At 43.5% G+C, this 20,122-nt stretch overlaps 1 protein-coding gene across 2 annotated transcripts; it reads right to left on the bottom strand.

Moving 5' to 3' along the window:
- Positions 1-2,060: 2,060 nt before the first annotated feature.
- Positions 2,061-18,620, bottom strand: asb18 (ankyrin repeat and SOCS box containing 18). Of its 2 annotated transcripts, none has more exons than XM_022663757.2 (5): positions 16,071-16,353; positions 8,883-9,150; positions 7,210-7,723; positions 5,334-5,447; positions 2,061-3,295 (listed from the first exon to the last, which is right to left on the bottom strand). In XM_022663757.2, exons 1-5 carry the CDS (start codon positions 16,351-16,353, stop codon positions 3,110-3,112), a joined length of 1,365 nt encoding a protein of 454 aa, XP_022519478.2. In that variant the 3' UTR covers positions 2,061-3,109. The 2 variants fall into 2 exon arrangements, with proteins under 2 accessions (XP_022519478.2, XP_022519479.2); XM_022663758.2 differs by lacking the exon at positions 16,071-16,353 and adding an exon at positions 18,371-18,620 and having other exon boundaries at positions 2,184-3,295.
- Between the last annotated feature and the right edge of the window lie 1,502 nt (positions 18,621-20,122).

Genomic DNA, 20,122 nt, shown 5'->3' with positions numbered 1-20,122 from the left:
CCCCAGTCCAACGGCCAGACAGAGAGGGTTAACCAGGACCTCGAACGTACCCTCCGCTGTCTGGCCTCTTCGGCTCCATCCACCTGGTCCGAACAGCTAAAGTGGGCGGAGTATGCCCATAATACCCTCTGGCACTCATCTCTAGGGATGTCACCCTTTGAGTGCCAGTTTGGGTATGCTCCGCCTGCTTTCCCCGGACGGGAGACGGTCACCGGAGTCTCCTCAGCTGACCAGACGGTCCGCCGTTGCCGCAGGGCCTGGAGGAGGGCCCGGGCTGCCCTCCTGTCTGCCAGGGCGACCCAAAAACGGCATGCTGACAGAAGACGGCAGCCCGCCCCCTCTTATCGGATCGGCCAACGGGTCTGGCTGTCGGCGAAGGATATTCCATTGCGGGGTACCCCGCGCAAGCTGGCCCCTAGGTACCTGGGGCCTTTCAAGGTCCTTCGCCGAATCAATCCGGTGTCATACCGACTCGCCCTGCCACCTGCCCTTAAAAGGATCCACCCGACCTTTCACGTCTCCCGCCTTAGGCCCTACCTCTGTTCTGTGGGTCCTGCTGCTCCTCCGGGTCTCCGTACCATTGATGGTGCCCCCGCCTACACCGTCCGACGGCTGCTGGACTCCCGAAGGGTACGCGGGGGTCTCCAGTATCTGGTAGACTGGGAGGGGTACGGGCCGGAGGAGCGGTCCTGGGTGCCCGCTAGGCACATCCTGGACCCAGAACTGATCAGGGCTTTTCGGCGGGACCGTGCGGCGGGTTTGGGGCCGTCGGGTGCCGCCCCTCGGGGAGGGGGTCCTGTAAGGGCTGGTGGCCAACCGAGGCGTCCTCCAGAGCATCGGAGGGCGCGCCAGGCCAGCGCCGAGGGTTAGTTGGCTAATTATCAACACCTGCTTTCAACAGCTTATAAGCAACGCCAACTAGCCACTCGGCGCTGGATCTTTGAAGCTCGTGAGAGCGAATCTATGCCCGATTTTCGAGCGAGCCTCGGCTCTTTTTCTCTTTTCTTCCCTGCTATCCCCTTTGGAGAGAGCATTGATCAGCATCGCTGGCGTGCCTCTCCCGCATAAGTATCTTCCTCTATCCCTTTCCTCTCCCTCTCTAGTCTGGTGGAGCAAAGCGGTGTGCTCTATTCTGCCGCCCCTCTCGAGTCTGTGTTTCTCACCGCGAGGCGCGGTTTGTTTACCTTCTCTCTCCCGTGCTGTTCCTCCCCTCTCTGGTAGAGCAGCGTTTAAATCCACAAACACCTCAGTTCAGTTTTGTTTTCTTTGGAAGCCCCTTTTGTTCAGTTACTCCTTCACCTCGTTTTATAAGAGGTAGCCGTAGCTTCCACGGCGAGTCTCGTTTACAATTCTCCCCCTTTCTCTCACTCACGCTCGGCGTGAATTTTGTTTTCCGCCTGTTTTCCCTCTCCGCCCGTTTTCGTTGCTCCGCCCCTTTCGGTGGAAGCTCTAAAGGGCGATTAAAGCGGCCGCATCCCAATCCGCTCGCTGGTTCAGCGGTTAGAGCATTGGGCTGCGACCGCGACAGCCTGGGTTCAATCCCCGCGTGGAGCGGGGTTTAATAATAATAATTATATCTATAATATTATTATAGATCCTATTAATATATATATATATATATATATACTATTATATATTAATTCTTATTATTCTTATTATTCTTATTATTATTATTTTCCCCTTTTTCTTGGGTTTACCTGCTTTGAGATCTGCTGCTCTGCACTTGGTTCCTACAACCTTCTGGGCTGGAGAGCTACTGCTCCCCAACCCATTACAATCACCCATCACTCAACACACAGAGACTGAACTTTCTCTATTATTATCAGCAACATTTGCTGCAAATTCTTATTTATTATTCAGCCTTCTCATCTTGGCAACATGAGTGAGCCTCGAGTCTGGGGAGGGGTGGGCGGGGAAGACTACTCTCTGTGGTGTTTTGAAATTGGACTGCTGTAGCTAACTAAATACCCAACACAATCCAATTCTTACACACAATGGTGAGTTAGTGGTGTGTTTGTGTGGGGGTGGGGTGCCAGGAACCAATAGGGAAGATGCATGGGTTAATATGGTGCTACTTAATTTAATAAGATACAGATATACAGGAGTTGGGCAATGAAACTGAAACACCTGGTTTAAGACCAGAATAATTTATTGTCCCGACAGACAGTTCTGGTGGAAACAGGAGAGGTGCACATTGAATTCTGCCGTGATTTGGGCAGCCGTGGTTTTATGTTTTTTGGATACACTCCGGGTTAGCACCCGAACATCCCTTTCAGACAGCTTCCTTTTGCGTCCACAGTTAATCCTGTTGGATGTGGTTCGTCCTTCTTGGTGGTATGCTGACATTACCGTGGATACCGTGGCTCTTGATACATCACAAAGACTTGCTTGGTCTTGGTCACAGATGCACCGGCAAGACGTGCACAAACAATTTGTCTGATTTTAAACACAGGTATGTCACCCATAATGTTGTGTGCATTGCAATATTTTGAGCTAAACTGTGCTCTTACCCTGCTAATTGAACCTTCACACTCTGCTCTTACTGGTGCAATGTGCAATTAATGAAGATTGGCCACAAGGCTGCTCCAATTTAGCCATGAAACCTCCCACACTAAAATGACAGGTGTTTCAGTTTCATTGTCTAACCACTGTATTTATTTAAATCTACTAAGATGCAGTAACTAATATATACTTCAATGAGAGTAAGTTACAAAATAACACTAACTAAAGTAATTCTAAATTAATCCACCAAGAATTGTAACGTGAATGAGTAGTCCTTGAATATATGATCTATTAAATTTACTAGCAGTGTTTGTGTGGAAAAGTATATCCTATTTTTTATTTAGAGACATTTTCATCAGAAAGCAGTATGTATGTATTACTGAAACTTTTGAAAAGTTATGAGACATGCTTATTCCAGTATCCAAACACAAACCAGTAACACAGGCCTATGTACAGAATACTAACAACACATTATTACATCAAACAGTTTACAGCACAGCAACAAACAGAAGCACAGATAAACATTAGTACAGATCTTTCACAGCATTACTCTACAGTATCAGTTTAACTTCAGTCTGTCCTTTGAAGCCAGTTTTTTTCAGGTGTTTTAGATAATAAAGCCTTCAGGTTCTAGCAGGAGATAGTCTTGTAGTGAGCGAGGGATGGGCAGGCGTGGGATGAGCGAGTGGCAATGTTTCCCGAAGTGTTTCCTCAGGGCAGATCTGCAGAGGTGCTGTAAACAGCGCGGCTTATACTCCAGCGCAAACAGAGACTCATAAAACGGCCTGTGCAGCTGCAGAAACAAAAACAGGGAATTATCTTAAGAATTATCTACATGCTTTAATACAGAAGCACATCATTTAACAACATAATAGACCAAGTATATCATTCACAAAACCATTTAGCCATGATTCCAAACAGAATAAATATAACTAAAACTATCAAAATATTATTTTTGTAAAGTTTGGCTCTAGCTTCCTCCCTTAATTCTAAATTGTAATTTTTTTTCATAGTCTGGTGACGTATTGGCATCTTTTTTATTGATGTAAACAGTCTCCATACTGGCGAATTCAGATGATTAATAATGATTTATTTATATTGAAATATTGACGAAATCTTGTAACTAACTCTCACTACCTCTCTCTCTCTCTCTCTCTCTCTCTCTCACACACACTCACAAACACACTGTCACGGATTACCCAGGCAGGGAGACGAGGAGGCGGACACAGGTGCAGGTAGGGACGAAACGAATAATTTAATAAATATATATATATATAAAAAAATATAGAAAAAATAACCAAAACTAAACAGGGCAGGGATATATAAATACAAGGAATATATTAGAAACAAAAACAAAGCAGGGTATATACAGGGAGCTAGGGAACACGGAGCTAAACAAGAAACTAGAAAAAAAACCAAACAAGAAATAAACAGAGAAAAACACAGAGCAAGGACTAGGGCTAGGAAACGCGGAGAAACACAGAGAGACAAAACAACAGAGGTTAGTGCAAAGACCAACGGAGACAAAGTGGTAGACGAGGGCTATTTAAAGAAACAGGAAACACTAGATTAGAAACACCTGGGGAAGGGGCGGAGCTACAAATGAGAAACACATGGTGGAAATCTACTGACAAGAGACACAGAGGAGTACAGGTCACGTGAGGAAAACACACAGAGACATGAAACAGGGCAAAGACATGACACACACACACACACAGCTGCTCTTGTTTCATGCTAAAGCTCTCCCTCTCAAAAATAGTGTTAATTTTTCCACTAATATAAACAAAATATTTTTTTTCTCACCAATCTTACATTCATTATTTTATTTACATTTAAATATGCACAAATAACACAAATATTTTTTAATTGTGATTAATTACAGAATGTTAATTGAAATTATACTTGCTTTAATTTACTTTAACACCACTAATATATAATCTCATATATATATATATATATATATATATATATATACACTATAATATATATATATATATATATATATACACTCTATAATGAGATTTTAAGTGACAGACCAACACAAAGTAGCACATAATAAAAGAGGAATGAAAATGATACATGTTTTTAAATTGTTATCAAATAAAAATCTATGTGTGATGTGCAAAAGTATTTAGCCCCCTTATATCAATAATGAGTAAAGCCGCCTTTCGCTGCAATTACAGCTGCAAGTCTTTTGGGCTATGTCTCTCTCAGCTTTGTGCATCTAGAGACTGAGATTTTCACCTATTCTTCTTTACAAAATAGAGAGCGTCTGTAAACAGCAATTTCCATACATTGCCACAGATGATCAACTGGATTTAAGTCAGGTTGTTGACTGGTCCATTCTAATACATAAAGATTATTTGATCTAAACCATTTCACTCTAGCTCTGGTTGTATGTTTAGGGACATTGTCTTGCTATAAAAGAAATCTCTTTCCCAGTCTGAAGTATTTTTTGTTTCAGGATTGCCCTGTATTTGGTTCCATCCACCTTCCCATCTACTCTGACCAGCTTCCCTGTCCCTGCTGACAAAAATATCCCCACAGCATGATGCTGCCACCACCATGTTTCACATTGAGAATGGCTTATGGGAATGTGCAAATGACACTTCCTATATCTTTCTTTTAACAACGGTTTTCTTCTTGCTGCTCTTCCACACAGGCCATATTTGTGGAGTGCACAACATATAGTTTTCCTATGGACAGATTCAGTCCACTTCATAATTACATGCTACTTTGTGTTGGTCTATAACTGAAAATCTCAAAAAAAGAACATTTAAGTAAAAGTACTTTATATATCCAGATGTAACAGTGATAAGATAAACACCTACCTGGAAGAGATCCTCAGGTATAGCCTCTGCCCATTTGGATGTTACAGGAACAAGGTTGTAGGAGTTAAACAGAATCTCCACAGTTTTTGGGGATGATGCACACGCTGTTAAAACCTAAAAACAAAAGCACAGAAAACCGTATGGTTTAACAGATAAACAGGTAAAAGCTATTTCTATTAAAAATGTAAATACAACTGTAAAGACGGCAATTAGCTTAGCCTAAGAACCCCGTGGATAAAGGTTCTTTAGGGGTTTGGACTTGGTTCTGGTTAGACTGTTTTTTTTTTATTCTTAGTAATAAAAGTTCTGATCGTTTTGATAAGTATGAGTGCATCATGAACTGTTCTTCTATTTTGGAAGGACAGTTTTCGCACCCACTTATAAGTCCTTCCATCATCACTGCGATGCTCCCAACACTAAGAACGAGTACATGCCTCCTCTGATACAGGTAATCTCAGACTCTGCTTTATTCCAACTGTAGCCCATCAAGAAAGCACCACAGTGGGAGTGATGAGAGGAGAGAGCACCACCTACACCCAGAGAGAAACAGCATGACCTACTGTACTCTCTTGGTTGCTAATGGGACAAAAAAAGGGACAAAATATTGTGTGTAACGGTACCAGTGTGCTGGAATAACTATCACTACTAAGCCTAATATATTAATTCTAAAAACTGGGGTGTCGGGTCACTTTTCTCGGGAGTTCTTCTGGCCACGTCACGCGTCTTTATGTATTTACGTCACATGTACAACCTCTAAAAGAGGATCCGGCTCAGTTTTACTGAACGCGAGTGGCTGGTGGAGCAATGGAGACTTTAGAAGGGGAAACTCAGAACTCAGTAGCTCATTCACTCATTGTAAAAACAAAGTGTGCAGTTGAAGGGAAGTTTCTGACTGAGCACACTCTCTCTCTCTCTCTCTCTCTCGAACTGAACATAACCTGGAAACATATTCATCTGCTCTGAAAAGAGACCGCATCACACTCGCCCAGCTTAAAATTATTCTTCCGCATGCTCTGTGCAATTGCCCATTCTCACGAGATTTAATATATGTGAGAGTATAGAACCCCTACAGTACAAGGGAAGATTCTTTAAAAAATGTTATTTACCAAAGTTAAAACCAAGACTTTTATTAGTAAATTAAGTCAAGACTGAGACCAAGAGTCGCCAAGACTGGCCTGGGCAAAATATTCTGGGTCCACCGCACCCCAAGACAGAGACAAGACCGAGCCCCATTGAGGTCAAAACCACTCTCACAACAAGTCCTGAGATAAAAACCAGACTTAAGTACTACAACACTATTGTTTACATTTGCATTACATTTACTAAAATGGTCCTACTAGCAAACATTTACTGATGATTCAATGGTTGCGTCTGAAATGTAAGAAATGCTGACTTGATGCCTTCCATGTACACTTATTTTTCTAATTTAGAAGGCAACATATTTACAAAAGTCTCTTTATGTAAATCATTAAAGCATCAATACCTGATAGCCCTGATGTTGATGAGATATGAACAGTTCATTGCTAGATATGAGCATTAGCTGTTAGCATTTTCACCCTGTATGGGTGAAATAGGCAATGGTGGCTTTGCAGATTGAGCATTGAGCATCAACAACAAAGTTGTGGGATTGATTGAGTTACAGGCAGAGGGCAAATTCCATCTTTACCCAGCACAAGTATGGATGTCTTGTCTTTTCATGTCATACCTTGTTTTGTCAAAAAAACAGAAGGCTAAATCACTAAACTTCACTTCAGACACGACTGGGTGTGTTTTTTCCGTGGCATCACTCTGAAGAATCGTTGCCCCTTTTTTTACTTTAAAGTTAAGTTAATAAGTTTAGTTACAGAATAATGTTTAAAAAACAAAGGTTACTAACCTTCAGTAACGCCTGCGGCCACACTTTAATGGAGCCGTGGTTTAACAGTGTCTGAACAACGATGTGTGGCTGCCACTCCTGCCGGATGTTGGATGTTTGTAGGACGCAGGAAAGTGGGGAACAACCATTGTAGTCAATAGCATTAATATCTGCCCCGTGATCCAGCAGCAGCTGCACTAGTTTAACCTGGACGTTGCGGGCGGCCTTGTGCAGAGGGGTGCGTCTCTCGCTGTCGGACAGGTTGACGTTAGCTCCGTAAGCCAGCAGGAGGTGACAGAGCTGGAGGTGGGGCTCGTCCTGATCTTCCTCCAGCTTGTCCTGGGCTTCACTGCAGGCCAGCCCCAGCGGTGTCTCGCCAGAGCTACTGGTGTGATTGATGTGGGCGCCGTATCGCAGGTAGAGCTGGGCGTGGTGTGGAAGGCCGTGTCTCGCTGCCACGTGTAGAGGTGTCTCCTCCTCCTCCTCACTGGGGAGGTGGACCTTGGCACCGTGACGCACTACAGCTTTAGCACAGCTGTTTAAACAGAAGAAAATAGGGCACTGTAAATCAATGGTACTGACGTTATCCTGCTCTGCAATACATTAACGTCAGTCAGAATTTCAAGAATAACTCGGCATCTCCTTTAAATACAAATACTTCCACACAACAAAACTCATTTCATTTTATTACACACACAAAGGCTGTGTTTAGACTGCCAACCCTAATTAGATTTTCGTCAGATCGAGATTGTATTCATATTGATGTTTGCTTGATGATCCACTGTTCTTTTCTCAGACTCTGGCTGCTGATGGAATCCCAGTATGACCCAGGATTGTAGCCTTAAAGCTCCACTAGGTAAGATTGAGATTTTGTGCTCGTGGGCTCCCCCTACAGTTGCAGAGTGTAATAAATGTTTCAGGCCGATTAGTTTCTCTTTATCGTTTTCTGGCTTTCACAGACATATTCGGTCTCTTTCCAGCTTCTGCCAGAGTGCCTGTATGTTAGTTTGTAAAGAATGAACCGGTAGTTCTTGTAGAACTGTTAGAACTAAAGGTCGGAAAGCAGGTCGCAGTTCTTGCGAGCGTTGGTCGCGGCCGCCTCAGAAAACTTACAGAGTCTGGTTTGAGCTCAGAGGAGCTCCGGCACAGACACGAGAGCACCGCTATTCCTCCTACTACACCTCAATGCAGCGCTGCAATGAGTTTCAAGCTGTAATTTTACTTTTTTAAAAAGATCAAAAATCAAGGAAATCCTACCTAGTGCTGCTTTAAACAAAAAGAGAGAGCCTCAGTCCACTGGACCACTCATTTTACTTTTTAAAGAAAAAGCAATAGCTAAACTCCTGCTGCTACTAAAGAAATCCTAGAGAAAACACTGTAACATTGACTTCTAATAAATTACACATTGCTCTGTTTAAATAATTCTGTATTGTCTCTGATACAGTTGTGTATTTATATACTTATTACATGTATATTTAACTTAATTTCAGTTGGCAAATGTTTGGTATGCCCCTAATTGTACACAAACTAATCATCCAGCAAATGAAACAAGGAACAAGTTAGGTGAACCTAATCAACTGGCCACTTGCATACTGCTGATAAACTGAAGTTTAGTCCTCAGTGTAAGGAAACTTGTAAGGAAATCTGGACATTTTGGATTTTATCATTATCTGTGTAAATAAATAAGTTCATACCGGAGAGACTGGGGTGTGGTGCAGAGGTGCAGGGGGGTCAGCCCGTCCTCAGTCAGCTGGTTGGGATTGGCTCCATGATCTAGGAGCAGCTCTACACAGTCGGTGTTGCCGTTAGCGCAGGCTTCATGCAGGGCAGCCTTGCCTCCGGCGCTGAGGTTGGGATGAGCGCCGTGTTCCAGCAGGTACTGCAGACACTCGGTGAAACCCTGCGCCGCCGCTATGCAGAGCGGACTCGTCAGCTCCCGCTTATACTCTAGTGACCAGAGACCTGCGGAAAGCAGTACAAGACGGAGTCAAGATTAAGCCTTTCTAACAGGAAAGCTCCCAGCATGCTTAGCGTTTTTTTTACTTGACTTATTTAGGGTTTTTGTTAAACTGTGGGGAGAGGGTTGTTTTTTATTCCCCCGCTGAGCACATTGAGCAACAGAGACTCCACCGGCTCCACCAGCGAAGACTAAACCAGAGATGTTCTTAATGAGTCCTTGTACCACCAATCCAGAACCCTTTAAGGATAAATTTCCGCCCCTTGACAAAAACACACAATCAGCTTGCTGCTTTTGCTGTGAGTGAAAGAAGGTTCCCACCCCCAATGATTTGTGAGGGTGCTAGACCATTATTTGTCCATTATTAATCCAAGCAATATCAGATATGTATTCGAATTTATGTAAAATATAATGGTTAAATGGTAATTAGACCTTCACTTTTGAGTATTTTGTTCTCTGCATTTCAACAGATGGGAGGCTGGCCTCATATGAGCCCAGCTGTGTTGCAGAGAGGACCTCCGAGTGAACTGATTTGCCTATAAAGACTTTGACCGAACTTTGGGTGAAGAACACCACCAAGTCTGTTCAGTCAGAATCCATTTTTGCCATCTGATTGCAATGCAAGCTCATGCTAGACCAGCCTTCACTCTCTGTGAATAAGTAGAGACCAAAGTATCCAAAATGGAGGGTCAAATTACTGTTTCAACAACATATTATGAATCACTCATTGAAAAAAGAATGAAGAATTTGTAGAATTTTGCTCAAAAATGAAAACGTTTTCGGCTTGTTCTGTTTACTGCATCTGCACAGATCTCCACATGTCAGGGTGGGTGCAGGGAGGACGAGGAGGCGGACGCAAATGCAAACATAAACGGGATTTATTACAAAAATGAACACAAAACAAAACTTGGAATACACTTACTGGGAATAACTGAAAACTGGACTGAGGAAACTGGGGAAACACACGGACCACTAACAGACGTAAAAACGTACAAGGATCGACACCGGGGAAATGGAACACGGACCTTAAATAGAGGTGCACACACACAGGAAACATGAAACACCTGGGACGAAGGGGCGGAGTTGCAAAAGAACACAGGTGAGTGGAAAAACACAGGCAGAACACAGGGGCACGGGTCACGTGGGACAACACAGGCACGAGGACAGACAGGAAACAGGGCCAGGACCTTACACCACATCAGTGGGAGGGGAGTGGCTTTCCCACTCTTTATTTAAGGTCGGGACTTAATCCGTAAACAGGTGCCCTGATTAGGGAACTCTCATTCATATTTTGCTCAGTGGCTGCCCTCCTCATAATATCATCTGATAACGTTGCTGCAACAAAATTGAAACCACACACACAACATCTTTTCATAACAGCCAGTCTGAAGTTCATGTGATCAGCTGTTTAAAGACTGACAGTGGTACCATGGTCTAGCACATCAATGATCTGAATGATCCTTCGCAATCCAACAACTTAAAATCTACATTTTTGTGTTATTTTAAGTGGCAATATACTGAACAGTAATGTGAAATCATAGGTTCAGTCATTTAAGCTTACCTTCAAGAAAAATGGACAAAACCAAAATTTTAAAAATCTGTTTAGGTTTAAAAGATAATATCAAATGAAAAAAACATTAAAGGTTAAAGGTTAAAGTTTTAGTGACCTGCAGCATAACTGAGCAGTAGGGTAGGGTGACATAGTGGTAATTGTTAAAAGTCAGATTAGATCATTATCAAAAGAAAAAACAATGAAAAACTTTATTGTTTCTGCACTGTCAAGTTTTTTACCCGAAGGTCCGAATGAAGTCGCTGTATTCGTTTGCCACTGCAGCTCTTCCCGGTTCACGTTGTAAAAAACATCAACTTCTATGTAGTTTCTCTTCAGGAGAGTCCGGAGCGCTCTGGAGTCTCCAGTGATCACGGCTCGGTATAGCCTGAGCGAGCGGACGTCCGCCTTCCCCCGCTGGTCCTGCCCGGGCTGCCGGCCTGTATCCTCCAGTAAGGCCTGCCAGCCGTTTAGCTGCACAGTGGAGCAAAGGCTTTCGAATCGCAGCGTTCTCAGCATCTCCGCTAAATGGATAACGTTTTCACAGACTTCAGCTTATATAGGCCTACTCATATTTTCCTCCGGCTCACAGCACTTTTGTTCTTCTATTAATAGAAATCCATTGTTGTCCATCAGTCACCCATAGCTTTACTGAGTCCACATTTAGCAGCTGATGTATTAGAGACCCTACACCCCTTTAAGCTACAAAAATTTATTACTTTACATATTTACACTGGAACTCGATCACCTTCCGTTACGATGAGCAACTTCATTACAAGTACAATTATTAAACATTAAACATTAAAGCTACAGATGTTCTGTAGTATTGATGTACAGTTCTGCTTCAAAAAGACTCCTGGTGATATAATGTGTTGTGACAAACAAGAAAGGATGGGTGCTGATGGGTTCTGGGTGTGGCCAGCTCAGAGAAGCTGAGTGCTCAGAGTGAGTGGGTATGGGACAGATGTAGCTGCATGCCTGTGACTTCCCCAATCCTCCGGAATCCTGTGAGTCGCTAATGCTAACGCAGTAACAGAGCTATGCGGGAGGAATGTACGCTGTAGACACGGCAGTAATGACAGCCTCTCGCTGGGCACCTCAAGAGTAGATAAGCTTCGCATGACAGAGTGGAGGTGATGAATTGTGTCGACGCTTTACTGCCAGACGTCCAGTCTACGTTACAGGCTTCAGTATTATTCTCACTGAGTCGAACCACATCCATTTTTAGAAGTGCAGTAAAATATGGAGCTGGAGTCCAGAGTTTTGAACAGATAAGGAACTGCACAGCACCACACTGAGGCCTTTTCTACACTGCCGGCAAAACAATTACCAAAGTTGTGTTTTACCGTTTTGACCAATTAGACCAATTACGATTCCTTTTTCCATTTACTGTGTTGCAAAAACAAAAAAAAATCAGTTACAATGTTAGCATGTTAGGCTGGTATCTAACTCATAAAACACAACAGAGTAATTAAGTATGAAATGGAGTTTTCACACTAGCATCCAATCTCCTCCAACATCATTACCATGTAGTAATACTGTATGAGCTACAGGTCTGCAACAGCTACTGGCTTTATTCAACATCCCTACCACAACATTACCACCATAGCTAATGGCTTTATCAACATCACTACCACATTAGCACAACAGCTACTAACTTTATTCAACATCGCTACCATAATATTAGCATGGGACGTACCACAGTTTTAGCACACCAAAAATATGAAAACTCTGGATCTTGCACGATAAGGTGACACAAATGTGGAGCCAGTCAATGGATTCCATATGTCATTAAGGCCTCCCAACCAAACTTGCAACCAATACTGACAGATAAGGGCAGCACAATACCCTTGCCCCTTTTTTTGGTGCAATCTTGTTTGATTGGTGGTACAAATTATACAGTCTTAGACAATTTATATATAAATTACCATTTACGAGCTGCATATATGAACAAGGTAAAGCCTGAACAATATCAGTAAAAGGACCTAGTGACATATGGGTTTCAGTGTACTTATACCAGAATCCCTCCAACCCCATAAACTGCAGCTCCTTGAGCCTGAAATCTGACCTGAAGAGCTGGAGCTGAATACACAGTGGGATCTGGGATAGAGAAAAATACAAACTGTAATGGACAAGAAACCGGGCAAAGGGCAGAAATATTTAATATCCAGTGGCCTGGCGAATCACTATTATGATATATGCTATAATGCTATATATGCTATAATGATCTGTGTGGGGTTTTCCATAATCACTGCACAGGATCACTGGCTGCCCTTCTAAAAGACACATCTTATCCTTTAAACTCTTGGTTTAAACTGCTGCCCTCAGGCAAACACCTCACTGTAGGACCAAAGGCAAAAGGTAACCATTCTGGTGGCTTTTCCACACAGACACAGTTTAGTACGAAAAGCTTACAAACTTGACTAAGCACGGATTTCTTAGCACCTGGGACCACAGAATTGTTCAGTAGGGGGGCTTACCCGTAACATGCCTTGCCCGTATACAGGCTACAAGTGTAGATTATACAAAACCCTTTTTCCTCTGCAGTAAAATAGGTTATTTACATTCTGAAAACTTTACTCCACTTAATAATTTCAGATCAGTAACAGGAATCAAACCCAAATTCTGCAGGTAGGAATACGCAGTGACTCCAATACATCAGCTCACAGATGCCTTATGCTGATTTTCCCTCGTCACTTATAGAGTAATCTCAGGGCTCCCGCAGTTGATGGCAGGTGCATAACCGGGATTCGAAACAGTGATCTCCCGAATAAAGCCAGAAGTAATGTGGGATGAGGCCAGCAGTAATATTGGATAGGGCCAGTAGTAATGTTGGATGAGGATGGTACTAATGTGTGAGGAGCCAGTAGCAATGTGGGCCGAAGCCAGTAGTAATGTGGGAAAAATCCAGAAGTAATGTGCGATGAGGCCAGCAGTAACTTTGGATGAGGCCAGTAGTAATGTTGGATGAGGATGGTAGTAATGTGGGAAGAAGCTGGTTGTAATGTGGTACAAGGCCAGTAGTAATGTGGGAAGAAGCTGGTAGTAATGTGGGAAGAAGCTGGTAGTAATGTGGGAAGAAGCATCTAGTAATGTGTGAAGAAGCCTGTAGTAATGTGGAAAGAAGTTGGTAGTAATGTGGGAAGAAGCCAGTAGTAATGTGGGACAGGGCCAGTAGTAATGATGGAAGAAGCTGGTAATAATGTAGGAAGAAGCTGGGAGTAATGTAGGAAGAAGCTGGTAGTAATGTGGGAAGAAGCCGGTAGTAATGATGGAAGAAGCTGGTAATAATGTAGGAAGAAGCTGGGAGTAATGTAGGAAGAAGCTGGTAGTAATGTGGGAAGAAGCCGGTAGTAATGTGGGAAGAAGCTGGTAGTAATGTGGCAAGAAGCTGGTAGTAATGTGGTACAAGGCCAGTAGTAATGTAGGAAGAAGCTGGTAGTAATGTGGGAGGAAGCCAGTAGTAATGTGGGACAAGGCCATTAGTAATGTGGGAAGAAGCCAGTAGTAATGTGGGAAGAAGCTGGTAGTAATGTGGCAAGAAGCTGGTAGTAATGTGGTACAAGGCCAGTAGTAATGTGGGAAGAAGCAGGTAGTAATGTGGGAAGAAGCTGGTAGTAATGTGGGAAGAAGCTGGGAGTTATGTGGTACAAGACCAGTAGTAATGTGGGAAGAAACCAGTAGTAATGAGGGAAAAAGCTGGTAGTAATGTGGCAAGAAGCTGGTAGTAATGTGGGAAGAAGCTGGTAGTAATGTGGGAAAAAGCTGGTAGTAATGTGGTACAAGACCAGTAGTAATGTGGGAAGAAGCTGGTAGTAATATGGGACAAGGCCAGTAGTATTGCGGAACAAGGCAGGCTTGGATGCGGCTGCTTGGTAATGGAAACCCATTTCATTAAGCTCTACACTCTACTGTCCTTGAGCAAATCCGAGACTACGTGAAGTTTGGAGATCTGTAGTGATGCCACAGCAACTAAATTGGGTTGAGGTCAGGACTGTCCAGATGTTTTTGGTCGCTGTCCTGTTGCATCATCCACTCTCGGTTGAGCTTCATTTGGCAGACAGATGGTTTTAAGTTTTCCTACAAAATGTCTTGGTAAACTTGGGAAATCATTTTTTCATTGATCATGGCAGTCCGTCCAAGCCCTTAGGCAGCAAAGCAGCTCCAAACATGATGCCCCTCCACCATGTTTCACAGTTGTGATGAGGTTTTGATGATGGTGTGCTGTGCCTTTTTTCTCCACACATAGCATTGTGTGTTCCCTGCAAACAACTCAATTTTGGTTTTATCTGTCCACAGTACATTTAGCCAGTACTGCTGTGGAACATCCAGGTGCTTTTTTGCAAACTTCAATTGTGCAGCAATGGTTTTTTTTGATCAGCAGTGGCTCTCTCTTTGGTGTCCTCCCATGAGCTCCATTCTTGTTTAATGTTTCCTTATCGTAGATTTCTCAACAAAAATGTTAGCATGTGCCAGAGACTTCAGTAAGTCTTCAGCTGACACTCTAGGATTCTTTCTCACCTCATTGATCATTCTGCACTGTGCTCTTGCAGTCATCTTTACAGGACGACCACGCCTAGGGAGAGTAGCAACAGTGCTGAACTTTCTCCATCTGTAGTCTGTCTGTCTTACTGTGGACACATGGACATCAAGGCTTTTAGAGATACTTTTCTAACCCTTTCCAGCTTCATGCAAGTCAACAATTCTTGAACATAGGTCTTCTGAGATGAACACCACATCAGCCCACTTACTGGATGAGGAGTTAGGCTGTACTGATTGGAGCCTATGACAACCGCTGTGAACTGAGGTAACAACTGATTATTTTGCTTGAATATCAGTGGTGGAAGAAACAGGGTGCGATTTTATTGGTTAACATAGACGCACATGCCCCCTTGTCAATTTAAATCAAATCAAAGTTTATTTGTCAGAAACATAGATATATATGGTACAACTTGCAGTGAAAATGCTTTAACAGCTGTCGGGTGATATAAAACAATAATAAAACAACAGTAGGTAAAGAAGAAGTATATATATTTTAATAATCATTCAAACACATTCAATAGAAATAATTTATATGTAGTATTTATAGTACAGAGCTCTTTTGCTGCTGTCCTACAAAAAAACTTTGTATCTCCAATTTATTCATGATGTGTACCTTGTCAGTATTTCCTGACGAATAGAAATGTTCAAACATGACTTGGAGATGCAAAGTTATTGCCTAAAAACAAAATATGTAAATATGATTATACAGCAGTGCAGTGCATTTTAAAAAGTAGTTAGATATAATTGTGACAATGATTTTTGTTGTCATCTATGGCTTGTTTTATAATTACTGTTGTACACAAATGTTCTGGTTCTGTTTAGGTTCCCACTCACCGCGTTTCTGTGCGGTCCAGCGCAGCTCGTCGCTCTGGAACACCATGATCTGATTCAGCTCTTCAGGGTCCGAGAAACCATCCCTCACGTCCCTCCGGTGCCGGCTCAGGAGCTCCACCAGAACCGGGGGACAGGGGAAGCCCAGCCCCGGCTTCCCGCGGCCTTCCCGGCACTTTCTGCCTCTGTCACCATCACTGTCTAAAGACGTTGGCCTCCTGTCGGCCGGCCGGGTACAGGTGGGTACAGGGCTCACGACAAACGTATCTCCATCCTGTGAGAACATCACTGCAGAACGGGTCCGTCCGGATCCCTTACCTGCTGAATCTGTGACTATTTATACAACCTCTATTGCCCTACATGATGTATTTTTAGCACAGGTGGCATGTGATTGCCATGACATTCCGATGGCAGACACAGACTTCATCATTGTTTACTCCGAAACACATGATAGCAGACACAATCAAACCCGGGAGGTCAGAATTGTAAACGTGTCAGATGTAAGGCTAAGTGGAGTGCGCTGGTGCTGATATCACAGCGCATTGCTCTGGAAATAGTACAACTCCTGAGAAAAAATAACAGCAGCTCTGCACTGTCCTCCAATCACATCGCTCAGACAGATGCCCAGGAATGTGCAGTGTGATCCCAGCAGATAGCTGACATGCTAACCTCTCATCCAGCAGAGGTCACAACCCTCTACATTCAATTACAGTGTATACCTGTATAAAACCACATATGTAGCTCTGTGAACTGCATTTATATCATGCATACCCTATATGCAAATGTATGATGTTTTTTGTTTTTATTATGTGAATTTTATGATGTGGATAATTAATCAGCAGAACTTTTCTATGTGCACCCAAAAAGGATGAAGAACTGGTTGTTTTTCAGAGGAATGAGAAGAGTGAGTATGTTTCACAGAAAATAAAGTTGTTTACATCCCAAATTCCAAAACTGTTACATCACAGTCTTTACTCATTATACAGTATTTAATAAGCACAGCTTAGTAACTGGTAAAGAACACTGTTATGGACACTGTTATGCTAATAAACCAGAATCAGACCATGTGTAAAACTGAATCAACATGTGTAAACTAGTTTGAAATCATTTTCTGTTCGTTTTTCTCTCTAAAGTGTGGCTAACTAGGCTAGCATGACTAGTAGATCCAGTTAGTTAGTTAAACCAGCAGAAAGCTTTTAGAGGTGCGTGTGGACCGTGTGACTCCATGTGTCAGGACTGGGATTGGCTGGGTCTGGTTCTGAGCTCATTTGTGCAGCTGGTCGTTAAACTGTCCAGTTGAGTCCAAAGGCATTCCATTTATTAAAGCCCTGAGCTCTCTCACTGCCATAGCATTTCTCTCTCTCTCTCTCTCTCTCTCTCTCTATAACCATCTATCTCTCTCTATATATCACACTATCACTCTGTCTCACCATCTCTCTTTCTCTCTCACTCTACCTCTGTCTCTATATCACTCTCTCTTACCATCTCTCTATATACAGTTCTGGAAAAAATAAGAGACCACTTGAAATGATGAGTTTATTTGATTTTACCTAATTTAAAACCACTAGAACATAATCAAGAGGAAGACGGATGATTACAATCCAATCAAACTAAGCTGAACTGCTTGAATTTTTGCACCAGGGGTGGTGTAAAGCTTTCCAAAAGCAGTGTGTAAGACTGGTGGAGGAAAATATGTCGAGGTACATGAAATCTGTGATTAAAAACAGGGTTATTCCACCAAATATTGATTTTTAAAAAGTGGTCTATTATTTTTTTCCAGAGCTGTTTAAATCACTCTGTCACTCTCTCTAACCATCTCTCTTTCTCTATCACTTTATTACTTTGTCTCACCATCTCTCTCTATTAGTCTCTTTCTGTCCCGCTTATCACTCTCCATCTCTATCACTATCACTTCTTATCACACTCTCAAACTCTTTTTATCTCTCTATCACTCTTTGTCTCACTCTATCACTCTCATTATCACTCTCACACTCTCTTATATGTCGCTCTCTTTATAATTCTCACTATTACTTTTTTATCTCTATCACTTGCTGTTTTTATCACTCTATTTCACTCTTTGTATCATTCTGTTTTCTTTCTATCACTCTCTCTATATCACTTGCTGTCTTTTTATCACTCTCTCTTTTTCACTCTCTTTTTATCTCTGTTGTTACAGTTGTAAATAGAGAATCTGCAGCTGTATTAATATTTGCTGGTAATAAAGGGTCACTTGAACTCTGCTGTAGTTTTTTAGATTGAGAAAATCAGCACTGATATCAGCACTCAAAGACTTTAGGACTCACCCAGCAGCACAGCCGGGGGGAGCTGCACAGCCGGGTCCTTCATCCACTCGTCATTAGACAGCTCAATAATACTGTTTGGGCTAGTTTTGGTCAGACCTCTGAGCAGATCCTCCACCATGCAGAAGTCCTGCCGATCCAGAGCGTCCCTCAGCGTCCGAACCAAATCTGATTTGGCGGGAAAATCTAATCTAATCTCCTCAGACATTTCACACTCGCGCGTTAATAACCTGCCTTCACCATTACCTCCAAAACTCCTGCTAATGTGGAGATGAGCATGTTATTTTGGGACAGTGGAAATCATTCTGCAGGACTGCAGCTAATAATAGAGCCGCCGCGCTGTGGTATGATCAGACATCCTGAAATAGCACTGCTCTGCTGCAGGCCAGAATTCTGACTACAAACTTTATGGGAAATTCTGAACACAGAATCAAGGCTAATGTTATAATGTGTTTTTATAGAGACTTTGGCTCTGGTCTGCAGGTGTTTGCTCAGTGGGCATGGTCAGTTGGAGAGAGAGTATGGTAGTGTGTGAGGGGCACCACTCCGGCGACAGCAGAGCTAGCTTCTCTGATGGCTGCAGAGCTGGCGCCCCCGGCGGTTCCAGAGCTAGCTTTCTCGGCTACTGAAGAGCTATCTCCCCTAGCGACAGCAGAGCTAGCTTTTCCGATGACTCCAGAGCTAGCCTCCCCGGCGGTTCCAGAGCTAGCTTCCCCGGCGGCTGCAGAGCTAGCTTCCCCGGCGGTTCCAGAGCTAGCTTTCCTGGCTGCTGCAGACCTAGCTTTCCGGGTGGTTCCAGACCTAGCTTCCCCTGCGGCTGCAGCACTAGCTTCCCTAGCGGCTCCAGAGCTAGCTTTCTGGCAGCTCCAGAGCTAGCTTCCCCAGCGATTCCAGAGCTAGCTTCCTAGGCTCCAGCGCTAGCTTCGGCGGCTATAGAGCTAGCTTCTTCGCAGTTACAGAGCTAGTTTCTTTCGCAGCAGCTGAGCTGCGATCCACTGCTCCCGCGGCAGCTGAGCTGCGATCCTTGACTCCTGCGGCAGCTGAGCCACGCTCCACTGCTCCCGCGGCAGCTGAGCCGTGCTCCACAACTCGGCTCAAGGTCCTGTGTCGCTGCACCCATTCCCGTGCTTGTGGTTCCCGTAGAGACAGCAGCAGCGCAAATTCCCATTTCCACGACTCCCACCGCACCGGAACCAGCATTCGCGACTGCTGCCGCTCCGGAACCTGCATTTGCGGATGCCGCCACTCCTGTCCCCGTCTATTTACAGTCTCCATTTGTGCCCTACGTCCAGTCCCCCATCTAGTCTCAGTCTTTTTATCCTGTCATGTCCCCTGTTCAGTCTCCTCTTGTGCCCCCTGTGCAGTCTCCGTTCCCTGTCCAGATCCATGTCCAGTCTTAGTTTCCTGTGCAGTCCCCTGTCCAGCCCACGTGTCCGTTCCCTGTCCAGTCTCCTCTCTTGTGTTCTCTGACCTGGTCTTGTCTGGTGTCTTGTTCCTTGTCTTCTGGCCTCTCTTGACCGGCTCCTGTTTTTTTTTTTTTGTTGTTTGGGCCCCAGTTGCACATTGGGGGGGTTACCAGTTTACCCAGGTGTCTCCCATTTTCGCTTCCTTTCTTGTGCATTTATACCCCTGTGTTCCCGCTTATCCTGGTCGGTCTTTGCACCAACTTCTGTTGTTCTGTCTTACCTTGTACCTCACTGTTTATTACCCCTGTTTTTTCTTGTTTATCTTAGTTTATTTTCCTTCTTTATTTTC

The sequence above is a fragment of the Astyanax mexicanus genome, chromosome 11 (assembly GCF_023375975.1).
Source record: "Astyanax mexicanus isolate ESR-SI-001 chromosome 11, AstMex3_surface, whole genome shotgun sequence".
Classification (NCBI taxonomy): Eukaryota; Metazoa; Chordata; class Actinopteri; order Characiformes; family Acestrorhamphidae; genus Astyanax; species Astyanax mexicanus.
This window is presented reverse-complemented; position numbering and strand designations above follow the sequence as displayed.